We start from the raw sequence: 16,385 nt of genomic DNA on the forward strand, positions 1-16,385 counted from the left end.
CCTATCTAAAAGCCAGTTGGCATGAGCAAGGACTTGTTTTTTCCTCCCTTTTGTTAGTATTAGTTCATTCCTCTCTTTGGTCAATACAGGATATTTTTAAAAGATGTTGCCAGTTTTCACAAGCAACAATAATGATGTTTTATTGTTGTTTTAACATGGTATTGCCCAGTGTAAATTTTCAGTCATCTGTGATCCTTTGGCCCTTTGTTGGATTTTGCTAATGGGTGGCAATGTCTCTTCAGAACATCAAAGACCAACTGGATAGACTTGGAGAGCAGATTGCAGTTGTTCACGAAAAGCAGCCGGATGTCATCCTGGAAGCCTCTGGGCCCGAGGCCATCCAGATCAGGGATATGTTATCTCAGCTGAACGCCAAGTGGGACAGAGTTAACAGAATGTACAATGATCGGAAAAGGTATGTGCATACTACGTTCCTATTTAATTTCTAAAACCATGCCTGCAGGTCCGTGAGTCACAGAGATGTTGAGGTGCACATGACACTTACCGATAGCATGTTTCCCATCCTTGTAACGTGCTCTGCCTAATGCACTGTGATGACTCTAGTTCTACTAGCGAGGAATTGATCACACAGAGGTGACTATTCATAGCATGGTATCTAATATGGAAACACCTTTAATTGTTAATATCTAAATAATGTCCTATTCTTAAAAATTTTAAAAAGAATTTTCATTAATGTTCACTTTTTCTATATACTTGATAATTAATGTGACTGAAGGATAGAGACAGCTATAGATAACTGGGATCCATACATAATATCGAGTCCTTTTAAACAGCCTTCAGCTTCACAGGATCTTTTTGAGCCTTGTTCCTAGATTTTGGTTAGGGTTATTAATAGGTAGAAATAGAAACTGGTATGATTTTTGCCAGTAGATCTGAATGTAGTAGGAATGCAAATGAGATATAAAATAGTCTATACAAAAGGGAAGTTAGTAGACTTAACACTGGAAAATTTTAGAGACAGAAAATCCAGGCTTCATATTCTTCATTTTTTAAAAAAAATTCAGCTGGTGCATTTCATGTGACTGTTGAGTCCTTGAAAAGGTATTTTTCATGGCTTTTCTTTGAATAGATTTAAAAAATCACCTCTTTGTACATTTAGAGAATATATTTTTATAAATACCTTATCTTCACGAATTTTGTCAGGCTTGATTGTTAGAGGAAGAGAGATTTCTGAAAAGTAATAACATCTTAAGGCTCCACGTAGCATCATAAAATTGGTTACTGTTTGCCTGCTACCAACAGTATTTGCAAATATGTCCTTTTTGAGCTCTGGTTAAAATTGGCAGAATTTTTAAAAAGGATTGCTGCCAATATTGTATTCATGGGTTGCATCTCAATTTTATTTTAATTTCTTTATCTGTGAAATTTGAATATTCTCATGTATGTATATTGGACTTGGTACTGCTTATTTTTAAATCATGCATTACTATTTTTTTAATTTTTCAAAAGCTTTTTTCTTTGTTAAGGTTATTACGCAATTACAATTTTTATTTATTTAGCTCTCCATATGCTGTTTGATTTGGTAATGGTGGTTTTTGAAATACAGAAAAGTCTGTTTTACATAACTGTATCTTAATTATATCTTGTGATTTCTTTAATTAAAATTGTGAGACAGTATGCATAAGTGTTAGTTTTTCACTATGAGTATAAATACATATATTTTAAAAACAATTTTAGTGCTCGATTTATAATTTATATTTAAATAATCTAAGCTGATCCAATGGCAGTGGGTTATCAGAGCTTATTAACCTTAGTGTCACTAAAGTTGGTATACAACCCCCCCCCCACTGCTAAATTAGATTGGCTTAAAAAATTTAATAATCTAAACCGTCTGATTTTTGTTTCATTTTTGCTACAGGGTTTCATAATTTAGTTCAGGCTGGCTTTGAACTTCTGTTGTATAGCATGAATACAGCTGTAGAATGTGTCGGTCTATGTTCTAAACACTCCTTAGCTAACTTTTGGTGCAGCCCATTAAGTACTAATCAGCTGTATTTCGTTTCATTTTTTTTAAATGAACAACTAGTTTTTCAAAGTAATTTTTTTTTTTGTATCGGGAATTGAACTCAGTACCTTGTGCTTGCCAGGCTGGTGTTTTGCCGCTGAGCTATATATATTCCTGGCTGTCAGTATTTTATACTGAATAAACACATCCCTTTTGTCATTGCAGTTTCCTTTATTATAATTTTGCTTTCTTGTACCAATAGTGTCAGTCAACTACTATCATATTTTCATTTTTAAAAGATATTTTTTCCATTTAATAAAGTAAGACCCATATTCCTTTTCCCACAATTATTCTGAAGTCTGTATTCTTTTTCTAGTAAAATTTTAACAGTCAGTTCATGGCCAATGATCAGTTGAAAATGTGGTCTTTGTTTTACCATTTCGGGCTCTTTACTGTGTGACCTTGGAAAAATTTGAAGGTAGTTGAAACTTTCTTAGCAGGATCATTACAAAAAAGTTGTGCTTTTCTTGGTTGTGACAGTGTTGGTGTTGGGTTGCTTTCTTCCACACTCTGTGTGTGTGTGTGTGTGTGTGTGTGGATTTAAACTGCCTTTGCTGGGCCTTTTCATTATATGGAGCTACCATTGGATGCACTGTTCTTTTTTCAGTTATTCTGTTTGCATTTACGCAATTGGCTAAGGTGGTGGAACCTCAAAAACTGTGTTGATTGCAGACACCCATGGTATTTTCTCTTTAAAAATGTTCCTTTAAGAAAATAGTTCGTTCCCTGAAAAACTAAGATTTTATCACAGAACTAGCTTCCTTTAGGTTGGAGAAGCCTCCCTTAATATATTATTATTTTATTTTCTTTGTTTGCTCGGCTATATTTGCTAGAGGGCTGTCTGTCTTATTTTATCTGTCCAAGTGCTTGGATGCATTGATTGTGTTCTTACTTTTATTTCCAAGTTTTGCTTTGTTTTTCCTCTCCTTACTTTGATGAACTCTCCTAACATTTCTCCTTGGCGCCGCTCTATTAAATCACCTGTCACAAGCAACAGATGAGAGCTTCCTTCCGCTTTCCCGTCCTCGTGATTACATTCCGTGGCAGTTTGCCTCGCATTTCCGTTCCTAGTCATCGGCGTGCCAGCGGGGCCACCAAGGCCACTTTCTGTTCCAGGTCTCTGAGCTGCTTTGTCTCCTACTGTTCAGGCTGGTTGTTGGCCTGCAGGAAAAGAGAGGTTGGTATCGGGAAAATCAAGCAAGTCTTCCTTCAGAAGCGCCGTGGCTGCTCTGTGGTGATTGGAGGTGTCCACGTTCTTATTTCCAGCAACAGGAACTTTAAAAACAGTTAGCAGATAATGGTGCTCTTTTATCTGACATAGTTCATCCCTCACACTCAGCTATTTCTTCCTGCCCATCTTGAACCCCAGGGCCCTTATGTACGTCTTCTCTAAGAAATCTCTTCTCAGATAGTTAACCCTCTTTATGTTTTTTTGTGGCATTCATTCCTGTATAAACTTAAGTCTAGACTTTTCTTGAGTTTAGAAACTTTGTAACAGTGTTCTCAGTGGACTTTAAGCTTAATATGTTACATATTGTTCAAAGTAAGTGAAATATTTTTTGTTTTTGTTTTTTTTTTTTGGCTCAGTTCACACAGTGTGTTTAAATTTTTCTTCACTTTCTTTTTCTTATTTATACTCAGAATTCCATCCTCTACCATTAACAATTTCTTTTTACATCATTTAAAAAGTTTTTGGAGGTCTATTTTGTTGTAGAAAAACTTTGCCTCTCTAGCTACCTTTCTATTTATTCATGCATTGTGAGTTTGATGAAGATTTTTTGCATGCTAATGAGAGGCACATAGAAAGGATTACAACAGATAAGGTCTCTTTCTCAGAGCCTAAGAATAAAAGGTATAAAAATGTAGACAGGTTATTACTAGCCAGTGGACAGGGTTATGAAAGGACAGTACATGAGGTCATGTTAAAGATCCTGGTAGAATTGAGCAGATTGCTTGCTACTGTGGAGTTAGGTGAAGGGATAGGAAGAATTCAACAGTGCGTCAGGGCATAGATGAGAGCAGTGTGATGTGTTTGAGTGGAAGAAAATAGTCCAGTAGTCTTAGAAGCCAGAAAGGTGTAAAGGGCCCAAGTCAGAAGGACCTTGTGTATTGCATTAACCAGGCGGGAGCAATATTTGCAGTATTTTACTGATTGGTTGACAGTTTATTGATCACAGCATAGGTTGGTGGAAGGAAGACAAGACGGAGAGACCAGATGTGACTGTCAGACGATGTTAGATCGACAAGAAAGCAGTTATGGAAGTGACAGCTAAGGGACAATAGGAGGAATAAGTGGTCGGATCTGCAGAATGTGGTGCTTGATGGGGAGCTTGGAGTAGGGAAGGGGTTGGACAGAAGGCAGCCTCTTGTCTCTGGCTTGAGGACCTCTGTAGGCGATGGCACCCATCTTTAGCTAGGGGACACCTATAGTGAGATGAGCTCATGGAGAGGACAGCAAGGCCACTTGGGTTGTTAGAGATAGTGAACTGTTTTCTGGTTCAAAGCCAGATAATGTTTGGGGAAGATTATCAAGGCTTGGACTTCCGAGACCCTCCACTCCTTGGAAGTCTCCAGGCCTTTTTGGTTTGCTGGTGCCTCTCATCTTTGCAGGCTGAAGAAGAGAGGAGGTTATGGCTTTGCAAAGCTGGCCTGGGAATCCTGCTGTGGGAACTCTTCTCCATTTAATCTATGGTTATAATGCTCAGAGTTTTTTGAAGTTTAATGTTCTGTGAGTAGTGGTATGGGTCTCTCTAAGCTTAGTGTTTATATTTTCAAAGCCTTTAGATCTTTGGAGCAACCTTATTAGCAGCATTACCTATTCAATATTGTAATACCTTAAACACTGCAAGTTGTGGTTGTTAATACATGGGCTTACCAATCACACTAAGATCACTGCAGCATCATTTCATACTTTGAAAAATGTTATTTTCCTCATACACAATAGACTGTTGCTTTCCTGTGTTCAGTTGACAAATATTAGCTGAATTTTAGAAATAATTTCTTACACAGGAAGACAATATAAACATTAGTGGTTAATGATGTCAATGCAACCATTTTATTTTTAAATAATGATGCTACATTTTTATTACACAAAATGTAAATTTTATTAGTATTGTTAGACCTTCTGAAGGTTTTTGTTTGTTTATTTCTGTTGTTGTTTTGAGACAAAGTCTTACTATATACATCCGGCTGGCTTTGCACTCACTGTATATCGCAGGCTGGCTTCAAACTCAGTGTTACCCTCTTTCCGCAGAGTGCTGGGATTGCATGTATGTACCAGCATCCTTTTGTTCAGAAATCTTTTAAATCTCTCATCACTCTACCACCCTGAACATAAATGAAAGAACAAATGATTGAATGAAGAAATAAATAAAATGTCCTTAGATCCTTATCCAATAAGGCTTTCCCTTTTTCTTCTCATTTGTATATTCCGAAGATGCAAGTACTACCGTTTTTACTTTATCTTCTCTGAGAGAGGTTTACACAAGACCTCTGCAGCCTTTTGTCTCACTGCCTAACCTGTGCTTTGCATGTACTTTGTTCTCTGTCTTTAGGTGAATGGCATACTCAGAATTACTCATTATATAAAGCATATTAGCTTGCTTGGTTGCCTAAGAAAGTGCACAGACTGGGTGGCCTAAACAGAAGACGTTTTATTTCTCACAATTCTGCAAGCTGGAAGCTGAGAGCAGGATGCACCAGGGCTATTTTCTGAGGCTTTTCTTCCAGGCTTCCAGATAGCCTCTTTCTCATTGTGTTCTTTCGTGAACATGCTCTGTGATCGCTTGCTTCAGATTAGGGCTCCAGCCTCACTTAATTACTTTTTTTTTTGGAGGCAGGCTTGCATTATATGATTCAGGCTGGCCTTGAACTCACTTTGCATCCAGGCTGGCCTTGAACTTGCAGTGATCCTCCTGTCTCACTTTCCTGAGTGCTGAAATTAAAGACATGCGCCAAATTACTTCCTTAAAAGCCCCATCAATAAATACGCTGTCATCGTGGAGGTGAGGGTTTCAGTTCATGAATTTCTGCTGGATAGAATTAAGTTCCTAACAGAGTCAGTGGAGTGCAAGGAAACTTAGAAGTCGGTTACTCTTTGGAATTTTATAGGGGTAACAATGTATTTTTTTCTAAGAAAATAAGTAATTCGCCATGTGTTTTACCATGTATTGAAATGTTTAGTGTATAAAGTTGAGTGGGTTAACATGTTTGTAACTAATGAAGCTTGGTTTTGCAAGCAGAAGAGTCTAAATATTTTTTTAATGAAAAGATGCCCTGGTGTGTGTGTGTGTGTGTGTGTGTGTGTGTGTGTGTGCGTGCATATACATGTACCTGGGTGAAGGGTGGAATGGTGGTGTGTATGCAGATTTCTTTGCTCTTGATATGGTGCTCGAAGAGGAATTCCCTCTATCCTACTGTGAACATTGGTCCTGTAAAGCAAAGAGCTGTGAGTTTACCACATTTGGGACATGTCGGTTTAAATGAGAACTGAGTTTTCTTTTTAGAAAAAAAAAATGCTTGTAGGCATTCCTGGAGAGTTTAGAAACCCATTTCACTTTCCTTCTGGTCCTGCAGTCACTTTGATAGGGCTGTAGAAGAATGGAGACAGTTCCACTGTGACCTTAATGACCTCACACAGTGGATAACGGAAGCGGAAGAGATGCTGGTGGATACTTGTGCTGCCGATGGCAGCCTGGACCTGGAGAAGGCCAGGACACATCAGCGGGTGAGTGTGCTTGTCAAAGGCAAGGGGGCTGTCACAGAGACCGCAGGTGTGTTGCCATGTGTCACTCAAGACAGATTTCAGAAGTGGGAACCATATATACTAGTGTTTTAGTAGATAGATAATTTATAATAATTCTTGGTCAGTTTTTGACTTAAAAGGTGTAGGAGAAATTGATCATATACAGTTTTCAGTAGGGAATTTAAAGAAGTTTAAATAAAAAGTTGTGTTTAATGGCTAATGTGGGAAGCAATTTGATTTTATAAATTGTTTAAGAATAGTTTCCTTCTTTTTCTTTTCTCTTGGTACTGGGCATTGACCCCAGAGTCTTTCACTGGGTTATATCCCAGACCCCTTTCATTTTTCCTTTGTTTGGTTTTGTTTTGAAACAGATTCTTGGTAAATCACCCAGGCTGACCTTGAACTTGAGAGCCTTCTGCCTCAGTTTCCATAGTAGCTGAAATTACAAGTGTGCACACCAGGCCTTGCTAATGATTTCCTCTTTTGAAATTTTATATTGAAAATGGCATTTGTACAATTTTCTACCCAAGATCTTACAAGGCCAGAAAAATACAAGTATACCTTACCTCTGTTTTCTGTCCTTCAATACACAGGCATCTCATTTTTCTTTATATCATAGTTAATTATCATAAAAGTAAGTTATTCTTGAGCTACAGCAGGGCAGCTACTCATGTAAAGTTTAATTCAGTCTAGAAAAATCTAACAGTGGCCAAATAAATTCTTCTGGTAACACGAAATCTTTAATGATAGAAAGAAAGCAAGATTTCAATTGTACTGATGGTAAAAGTATTTGTTTTCATTAAAATTTTAAAATATGTTACCCATAGGGGCCTCATGAGGAATTAAAAGAGAATGTTTTTTTTAATTGTTTTTATTTTTTTCATGAACACATGAACACATTTTCCATGTGTTTTAGAGTTACAGATCAATGCTTACATTTGACTTTAAATGTCCCTTTACTCTGTTAAAAATTTGCAGACCAGTGAAATAATGTGTCTTGGTTATTTTTCTCTCATTGCTGGGACAAAATACCTGACATCCAAAATAAAGCAAGGAAAGGTTTTTGTAGCTTACAGTTTTTGGAGGTTTCAGTCCAGACTCAGCTGGCTCCAAGGTAGGGTGGCATGGCTGTGGGGCAGCTGTCAAGGTGGACCCCAAGCAACAGGACCCAAAAGGGCAAAGGGAAAAGCAGGCTCCCTTCCCTCCCTTATATTGTATGCCGGCTCCACCCCTGGGCGGGTACAGTACTCTCACCACCAATCCCAGCGCTGGACAATGAACCAGTCACAAACGCCAGACTCGGCTGCCTCCGAAACTGCAAGAGGCTTTGGGGGAACATTTAAACAAAGCACAGCACAATGTCTCAGTAAAAATGTACACTGAGGTTTATTAATATATGGCTAGACATAAGAGTATATGGGAGAAAAATTTTTTAAGAGTTGTTTTTAGGTGCTTGTTTAGAAGAAGATGAGCAATTCACATTCATCAAACATTATTGACGCTTTGGCTTGTGTGCAAACAGTTACTTGTTTTATATCTTAGATGCTGCAATTTCACTTGGCGTTCATGAGAGTGGTGGATTCGATTTCAAGATAGAATGCATTCAGTGTGTTGCTCCTTGAAATGCAATTAAGTAAAAAGCCTTTTCCATGAACACAAAATACCTTTCCAAGAATCTGTTTCTCTAAGGCTTTCATGACCCCAGATCTGGGTGGCTTTGTGGCACTGGAGTGGTATTGCCTAGTGCTGAGATGAGTCCTGAGTTGTGCTGTATCCTAGGAGCTTGAGGAGGGCATTAGCAGTCACCAGCTCAGCATGGCTGCGGTCAACCGGCTGGGGGATGGGATTGTGCAGCAGCTCCCCCCAGCACATGGGCGCTTCCTGAGAGACAAGCTGGCAGCTCTGAACAAGCGCTGGAGCGCCGTCCTGGCCCATGTGAAGACCCGGCAGCCCAGGTGAGTCCGCTGCCGTTGCTGGAGGTGGAGAGTTGATGCATTTTGGGTAGAATCTGAGGTCCAATCCCATAGGTTCAATGTTCCTTTGTCGTCGATATTAAGTCTGAAATTGTTATATATATGTATATAATTTTTCTTTTTGAGACTGGGTCCTACTGTGCAGAGTTCAGGCTGGCTTTGAGCTCACTTTGTAGCTAAGGCTTCTCTTAAACTTGCAATGATCCTCCTGCCTCAGCCTCCAGAGTTCTAGGATTACAGGCATGCGCCACCATGCCCAGCTCAATTTTAATCTTTAATGTACACATTAATAATACATAATACATTCCTCATGGGGAGTTGGTCCAAGTGCATAACGTTTTAATTGATTTTTTATTTTATCCTCTTTCCTACCATCTTTCTTTTTCTTTTCTTTTTTTTTTTTTTTTTTTTTGTCTTTTTCGTTTTTATCGGTACCAGGGATCGAACTCACAACTGCCTGTTTGCAAGGCAGGCGCTTATGCCGCTGAGCTAAATTCCCAGCCCCTTCTGCCATCTTTCTTGGTCCCCTTTCCATTTGTATGAGAGCTACCCCCTATTTCCTGTTATATATTTTTTATTTTGCCCTTTATTTATATTTGGGGTTTCTCATGTAAGAGAAATCATGTGCTATTTAAGCTTGTACCTCTGATTTATTTCTCTTACCATTGTGGTCTCCAGGTATGTCCAATTTTCCTGCAGATGCCTCAAGTTTATCTTTCTTTATAGCAGAGTAGTTCTCCATTGTGTGTGCATAGCACATTTTCTGTATCCGTTCCATCTGATGGACATGTAGGCCGCTGCCAAGATTAACCTATTATGACTTGTGCTTCTGCAAACATGAGTGTTTTCAGGCTGATCATAAGGTCTCACTTTCCCACTCAGGTATCATATATGCAAAAAAGAAAAAAAAAGCCTTGATTCTTTTTGCTTCTGTTTGCTATGATCCGATGATGATGTGGTGGGTAACTTGATTTGGTTGGAAGAACACACTGGACCTCAAGTTTCCGCTTGAGTTAGGGTCAGGATTTCCCCACACTCGTTTCCTGACCAAGTCTACGTTAGTTTAGGTTGCTCTTGGCATCAAAGGCTGTGCTGCACCTTCTGTGCCAGTTACCTGTAAATCATAGAAATCCTCACCTGTGTAATGTAATCACTATATTGTCAGTTATTTTTATTCCGATTATACTAAAATAACCCAGTTGTTATTAGGTTGTCTTCAAGTGCAGATACAAACTGTAGCAACCTTCTAGGGAAAAAGCTGGAGCAGAGGTGGGAGGCACGAGGACCATGTCAGTGTGAGAGGTTTGCAAGAAATGAGCGGCAGAGGCCGCTCAGGGCACCAGGGCAGGGCTGGAAGAGGAGGTGCTGTGGGCACTTCTAAGCCGCGCATATGCATGTGCGTGAGGGGTCTTCTTGCTTGTAGTTATCTGACTCCTGGGCTTTCTTGATGAAAAGCGTACACCAGTGGCTGTCGGGGTATTAACAATAAATGCGGAAGTTACCTAAAGATTTTTAAACAGATCTCTGCAGTGTGTGGTAAGCTAGCAAGGTTAAACTGATATGTGTTTCACTCATTTTTTTGGCAGTGTAATGGATAATAAACCTCTTCACCAATATCTTCTATTTCATCTAAAGCAATTTTGTTTTCCTAAATTTATATTGGACTTCACTTCAGGTTGTCCCCTATCTTCCATCTGGAGCACCATGGAACTTTTAGAGCTTTTTATGTACATACTCTCATCAGTGTCACGGAGAAGCATCACACAGCTCAGTTTGTTTTTATATTGAGGTCAGCTGTTTGCAGTGTAGTGACTTAATGGTGCTATTCCCTACCAAGCAGTTGTTACATACTTCTTGAACAGAATTTATAATGTTTTTACTGTTATAAATAGCACTTGTCATGTAGATTATATCTAGCTGGTTTACCAATGAACACATGAGGTGACTCAAAAATGGCTTATTGAAATCACTTGATAATGAAAGTTTACTTCATGCTTCTATTCTCAAAGTATTAAATGAGTCATAATAAATATTGGAAATTGAATTCCAGTCTTTTTTTTGGAAATGAATAATTCATATTAGCATTTTGCAGGTTTCCAAAGTTAAATGCTTTTCAATATGGAGGGAATATTACCTGTTTTACTATTGATGATCTTAACAGTTTGTGTTGTCACTTGCTTTACTTGCTTTATTTTTAATCAGGTGTATTTTCTTTTGATGGATATTGAAAATTGTGGTTATATAGTGATATTCATTAGTTTTTTAAGCATTCTAATATTTCCCTTCAAATTGACAACTAAATAGGTATCAAGCCTTTTTACATGTATTATATCATTATGTTAATCCTTTTGTGATTAAAAAAGCATATCTATAAAAATGTAAATCATTATTAGAGATGGCACGATGTAATTCATGAAAAAATTATGCTCAGTTTTTCAACAAAGTCCTAATTATGGCAGTTTCAAAAATCGTACTGCCATTAAGTTCTCAGGTTTCAAACCCTTTTGAAATATATATCACCTTATTTGTCATATTAGTTCTAATTGTATTCTCATCTTCTGACAGATGGTTTGTATTCTTATAAGTGTTATTCTTACTACACTTTATAAACGCTAATTAAGGCTGTTCCATTTTTATGTTCTTCTGACTGTTTTCTTTGGATCCTTTAAAGCTTTTACTGTATTTACCCCTCAATCTCTTTTTATAAGTTCGTATGATATTCAAACATAACCCTTATTTTAATGATCCAGTCAGATTTACATTTCTTACCTTTCCTAATACTTGGAAGAATTTTCAGTTCTTGATACCTTGCCTTACTGTTTTTGCTCTGTGAATAAACTGATTGTTGCCACCTGATGTAAATAACATGCTACGTAATGACTTTCTATCTGCTAGAGGCCCCAAAAGATTATTCTTTTCCTCTTAGTATTTTAGATAAAAAATATATTTCCTATTTTTTTAAAAAAGCTTCTATTATGTTATATGGTATTATCTAACTCTTAAGAAGTTTTTTGTACTGGAGTGCTGGAGGTTTAGTTCAGTAGTCGAGTATTTGCCTACTACATGCAAGGCCCTGGGTTCAATTCCCAGCACAGTAAAACAAACAAAAATATGCATTAAACTTCTAGGTAAGTTTTATGGTGCAAGAAGATAATATTCTTTAGTTTCAATGGTTTTTAATTAGGGATTTCTTTTTGTCATTACTAAGTTGTGTTTAGTCTGGTAAGATGTATACATTACTGGTAATAGTCCTAAAGTACTTATTAAAAGTCACTATTAGGAATTATTTTGGAGGAGGAGTATTTACTCAGGATATCCAAAGCAAACATCCTTAATTAGATAATTTTCCTTACTATTCTTCCATAATACTTTCTCGTAGGCTGAGAGGAGAGAGTAAGCAGGTGCTGGACTACAGAAGAAAGCTAGAGGAGATGCTCTGTTGGTTAGCCAAGGCAGAGAACACCGTGCAGAAGAAGCCAGCCACTGAGCTGGGAGAAAACCTGCCAGAGTTACAAGTAAGCGGCTTCTCTGTGTCCACACTTGCTGGTGCCTTTTGAGGCAAGAACATTCCCCGCTGAACATAAGATTTGGATGACTATAGAAAACGGAAGGAAACTTTGTACTTTGTGATAAGCGAGGCAGACTTGAAAGATGCATTGTTTTGTTTAAGGAGCAGCTGTAATTGTGACCTTATGAAGATAAAGCTTCAGTCACATAAAGAGACCAAACCATCATGCTCTCAGTAGTAAACTGAAGGTTTTTAGGATTTTAAAAGGACCTTGTCATTTTTAGAAAATAATAGGACCATAAAGTAGAGTTTTGTGCTTTTAGATTCAGAAGATACTGAATGATGATGATCTGTAGAACTAAGTTTTACAATAAAACAACTCTTGAGTGGGCAGCAGAGTGACTCAGCAGTGTTTCCCTTGGGTTGAGTGTCATGGTTGCTTTAGTTATAATTTCTTTGTCAATTTGTAGCTAACAATAATTTACAGTTGTACTTGCTTGTAATGTATAATGATACACAAAGATATGTAAATGCATTCAAAGATACATCTTATATCTAGAAGTACTTGTATGTTTTGTTCATAATTTAAATACATTTTGCAGACCATCAGCATGGTGTGCTCATATTTTTTTATTAAAATGTCATATCGTGTGTACATACACGTTCAGGTATAGAATTGTGTGTGAAACTGCTTATCAATGTGATAAAAGGTTTGATCTTTAAGAAATAGGATTAAGGCATTTTGAGGAAGAAAGTTTTAATACTAATGAACTATATTGGGACAAATGTTGATTTTATTTTCAAAATGTGAATATATTGAATACCTTGTTTTACCAAAATTTTTACAGATTTTTAGTAATGTGCCTTTTGTGAACTGGTTGGGAGGAGATAAAAAGGGGAGGCAGTCAGACAGTATGTGAGTATTTAGGGACAGTGGTAAGGTGTTGGTAAAAATAGAAGTGTAAATACAGTGATGTAATAGGACGCTGTGAAGAGGGAGAGAGCCAGCCCGCGTACATTTGTGCGTATGTGCACACAGGTGAACATTAGTGTGAATCTGCTCTCTATCGGTTACAGCTTGTAAACATGGGTGCATGCTTCCAGAAAGCTTACTCTCTGCATAAGATCTTAAGATCACACATTTACAGGAGTGCTTTCCTGAGAGATTACTAATACACTTTTTGAACGTTACACAGTTAACTACATCTGTCTTCTGATTCCTCTAGGACTTAAGGCAAGAGATGGAAACTCAAGCGGAACAACTTAAATGGCTGAATAGAACTGAACTGGAAATGCTTGCAGATAAGAGTCTGAGCTTACACGAAAGAGATAAACTTTCAGAAAGCTTAAGAGGTGTAAATGCAACATGGAATAAGGTGTGTGTGCTGAGTTAACTCTGACACCTTTTTCATAGCCACTGATTTTATGATCAAGAAAGTGGGATTTTGTAACTGATTTACCATTTAATTATATCCAATATGGCACATTTTACTAGTTCTACAATATTTTCATCTGTCGTAGACAAAAGCATTCTGTATGTTTTTTGTTTGTTTGTTTGTTTGTTTTTGGTACGGGAGTTGAACTCACAACCTCGCACTTGCCAGGCTGGTGCTTAGGCCACTGAGTTAAATCCCTGGCTCAGAAGCATCCAATGTTAAGGAATACTCTTTACACAGGGTTTTTTGGCTGAGAGGATTATAATGAATATATATTAGAGTTAGGCAATAAAATGCCAATAATTTTGTGATTGAAGGCTGTAAAATAACTTCCTAGTGTTGCATGTATATATTTATTTGCAGTGATTTTATTCATTCAGTATATGTTTACTAATTTCCAGTGAAATATAATAATGTGACCACATCATTGACTAAAATGACTAAAATGAGGTCCTTTATGTCATACCGTTACTCTTTTGCAGTGGAAATGATTACAGATACAGATGAAATCAAATTTCCTGTTCTTTTGGCCTGGTTCTTGCAGTATTAGTGTAGGTGGTCTGTGTAGGGTGTTGCAAGGATATATTCTTGCCATGTTTGCATTTGCATGGACCTCTTATAAAAGTCACATTTTCTTTTTGGTCTTTTAAAAAATAATAGCCATTATCCTATAACTAGTGAGGCAGGTACTTCATTGATCTCACCTCTTTAGTGGAGAATTGCTGAATAACCATTGTGTCTCGCAATTTGTATCTCTAGCCTGGGCCTCTGTCTGTACTCTAGACTTGAAAATAAAAGCTTCCTGCTGAACACCTTTGCTTGGACATCTGACCAGCACCTTAGACAAATATACACAGTTTAGTTCCTAATTGTCACCTGCTTCCTGTGCCATCATGTGCTGCACAGCTCAGTTAGTGGAAGTTACATCCTTACCATTCTTAGGTCAGGAACCTGGGAGTCCGTCTTACAGAAGGTACATGAATTGTATCAAAAGGAGACAAAAGCCCCCAAAACCAAGAACACTCCCTCGTTGACCTCTTTTATCCTGCTGATTGACAGTTTAATGAATGGCTAAAAGGGTATATACGATAAGGCAAACACAGTAGGGTTTTGACAGTTATAACTAAGGGAGGCCCCTGATGTTTTTGGTATAATTCTTTCAGTTTCTCTTAGGTTCAAGAAAACCATAAATTTGATCACGTCTCATTGCCCTCATTCCTCCTGAGTCGTCTCTAGTCACCATCATTGCTTGTCTTGATTACTTCAAAATCCTGTTCCCTGGTCCCCCAGCTTCCTTGTTTATCTTTATCAGTCTCCTCTCAATGAAGCAGCCAGAGTGATTTGTTAAAATAGAATTCAGGACCGGTCACTCCACTAAGAGAAGTCTTGAAGGGTTTTCCATCTTACTCCCAGTAAAAGCCAGATAACTTACTGTGATGTAAAGGCCCCTGGTGGTCTGGCTTGCTGTTATCTCTGTGTTTATCTGCTGCTTTCTGCCTTCTATTCCTTCCCAGACATGTTGGCTACTGTGTCACTTGCAGACTCACTGTGTCCACATTCAGCCTTAGCACGATACTTACTTGACACAAAGGATTCACAGTGCCAGTTTGTGATATTATGTTACACAATGCGAAGCTTCCATTAATTATTGCAGTCTTGTGTTGGGTAATTATCAGTGTCTAAGGCCAAGCAATGCTTATTAGGCAAAAAATATCAAAACTCACTTTAGGAAACACTAATGTAGGATATTTCATGGTATTATTCTTTTATTAACTCAGTGGGTTTTCATTGGATTCACACCCTACACAAGGTATCATTTTATAGAGCTAGGAATAAAGAAAAGGGTATGGCACCACTCCTCACCCGGAGAGCTTATTATGGGAGGAGACAAGCAGACAAGCCATTGTAGCATAGAAGCATCCTTTGCAACAATACAAGCAGAGCACTTGCTTGGCTTTGGGGATTAAGCATGGAATGTTTGGGGCTGGAGATCTCATCCATGTTAATTTGTGGAGGATGAGTAAATACTGGTCAGGTGAAGAGTAGAGGGAGGAGCATTTCAAGGAGAAGTAGCAGCACAGGAAAGTGTCACAGAGAGGCAGAGAATGAGCACGGTGCCTCTGGGTCCCTGGTGCAACTCAGTATAGAGTGTGAGGCTGAGAGGTGCTTGCAGAGTTCAGAGCCCGGAGGCCTCTGCATGTGTGGAGCTCCGTGGAATCTGAACTTCTTTTTGAGAATAATGTACTGCTTTGATGGTAGTTCATGGCTGCTGATGTATTTTAAAGCAGACAGTTACATTTTTGAAGGAACATAGTAGAGAAGAGTAGAGTAATCCCATGAATGTTTGTAGGAAATCAGAGCATAGAACAGTTTACGAAGAGAATCTCAGAGAAAATAGACAGTGAGTTCAGATTTGAATGTGCCTGAATGTCCAGTTGATTGAGAGAGCTGAACTGCAGACAGCTGGAGGTATTGGGAGTCTTCAGCCTTAGAAAACTCCAGAGGGTCGATGAGACCCATGGAAACCAGAACTCAGAGAGAGTCCAAGGTCAAGGCTGGAATGACCAAAAACAGATCTGCAGCGCAGTGGTATTTGGTGGGTGGACAGAAGAAAATGAGCTGTGGAGGAAACTCAGAAGAGGTGGTGGAGAGGAGGGAGAGGGTGAGGATCACAGGGTGTGGGCGGGATGAAGGCACA

The 16,385-nt window shown here is 38.3% G+C and overlaps 1 protein-coding gene across 7 annotated transcripts in view; it reads left to right on the plus strand.

Moving 5' to 3' along the window:
* Positions 1 to 16,385, plus strand: part of Utrn (utrophin) — a 502,327-nt gene that overhangs the window by 216,858 nt on the left and 269,084 nt on the right. For 5 of the 7 annotated variants that reach the window (XM_023563244.2, XM_063233434.1, XM_063233436.1 and 2 more), the window contains 5 exons: positions 243 to 415; positions 6,602 to 6,752; positions 8,550 to 8,725; positions 12,123 to 12,258; positions 13,478 to 13,627. In XM_023563244.2, the coding sequence (XP_023419012.2) occupies positions 243 to 415; positions 6,602 to 6,752; positions 8,550 to 8,725; positions 12,123 to 12,258; positions 13,478 to 13,627 (786 nt within the window). The remainder of the gene's footprint in view (positions 1 to 242; positions 416 to 6,601; positions 6,753 to 8,549; positions 8,726 to 12,122; positions 12,259 to 13,477; positions 13,628 to 16,385) is intronic. The other 2 variants (XM_063233433.1, XM_063233437.1) reach the window with 2 other exon arrangements.

The sequence above is a fragment of the Cavia porcellus genome, unplaced genomic scaffold, assembly GCF_034190915.1.
Source record: "Cavia porcellus strain 051 isolate PalLab524CR breed Dunkin Hartley unplaced genomic scaffold, mCavPor4.1 scaffold_22, whole genome shotgun sequence".
Classification (NCBI taxonomy): Eukaryota; Metazoa; Chordata; class Mammalia; order Rodentia; family Caviidae; genus Cavia; species Cavia porcellus.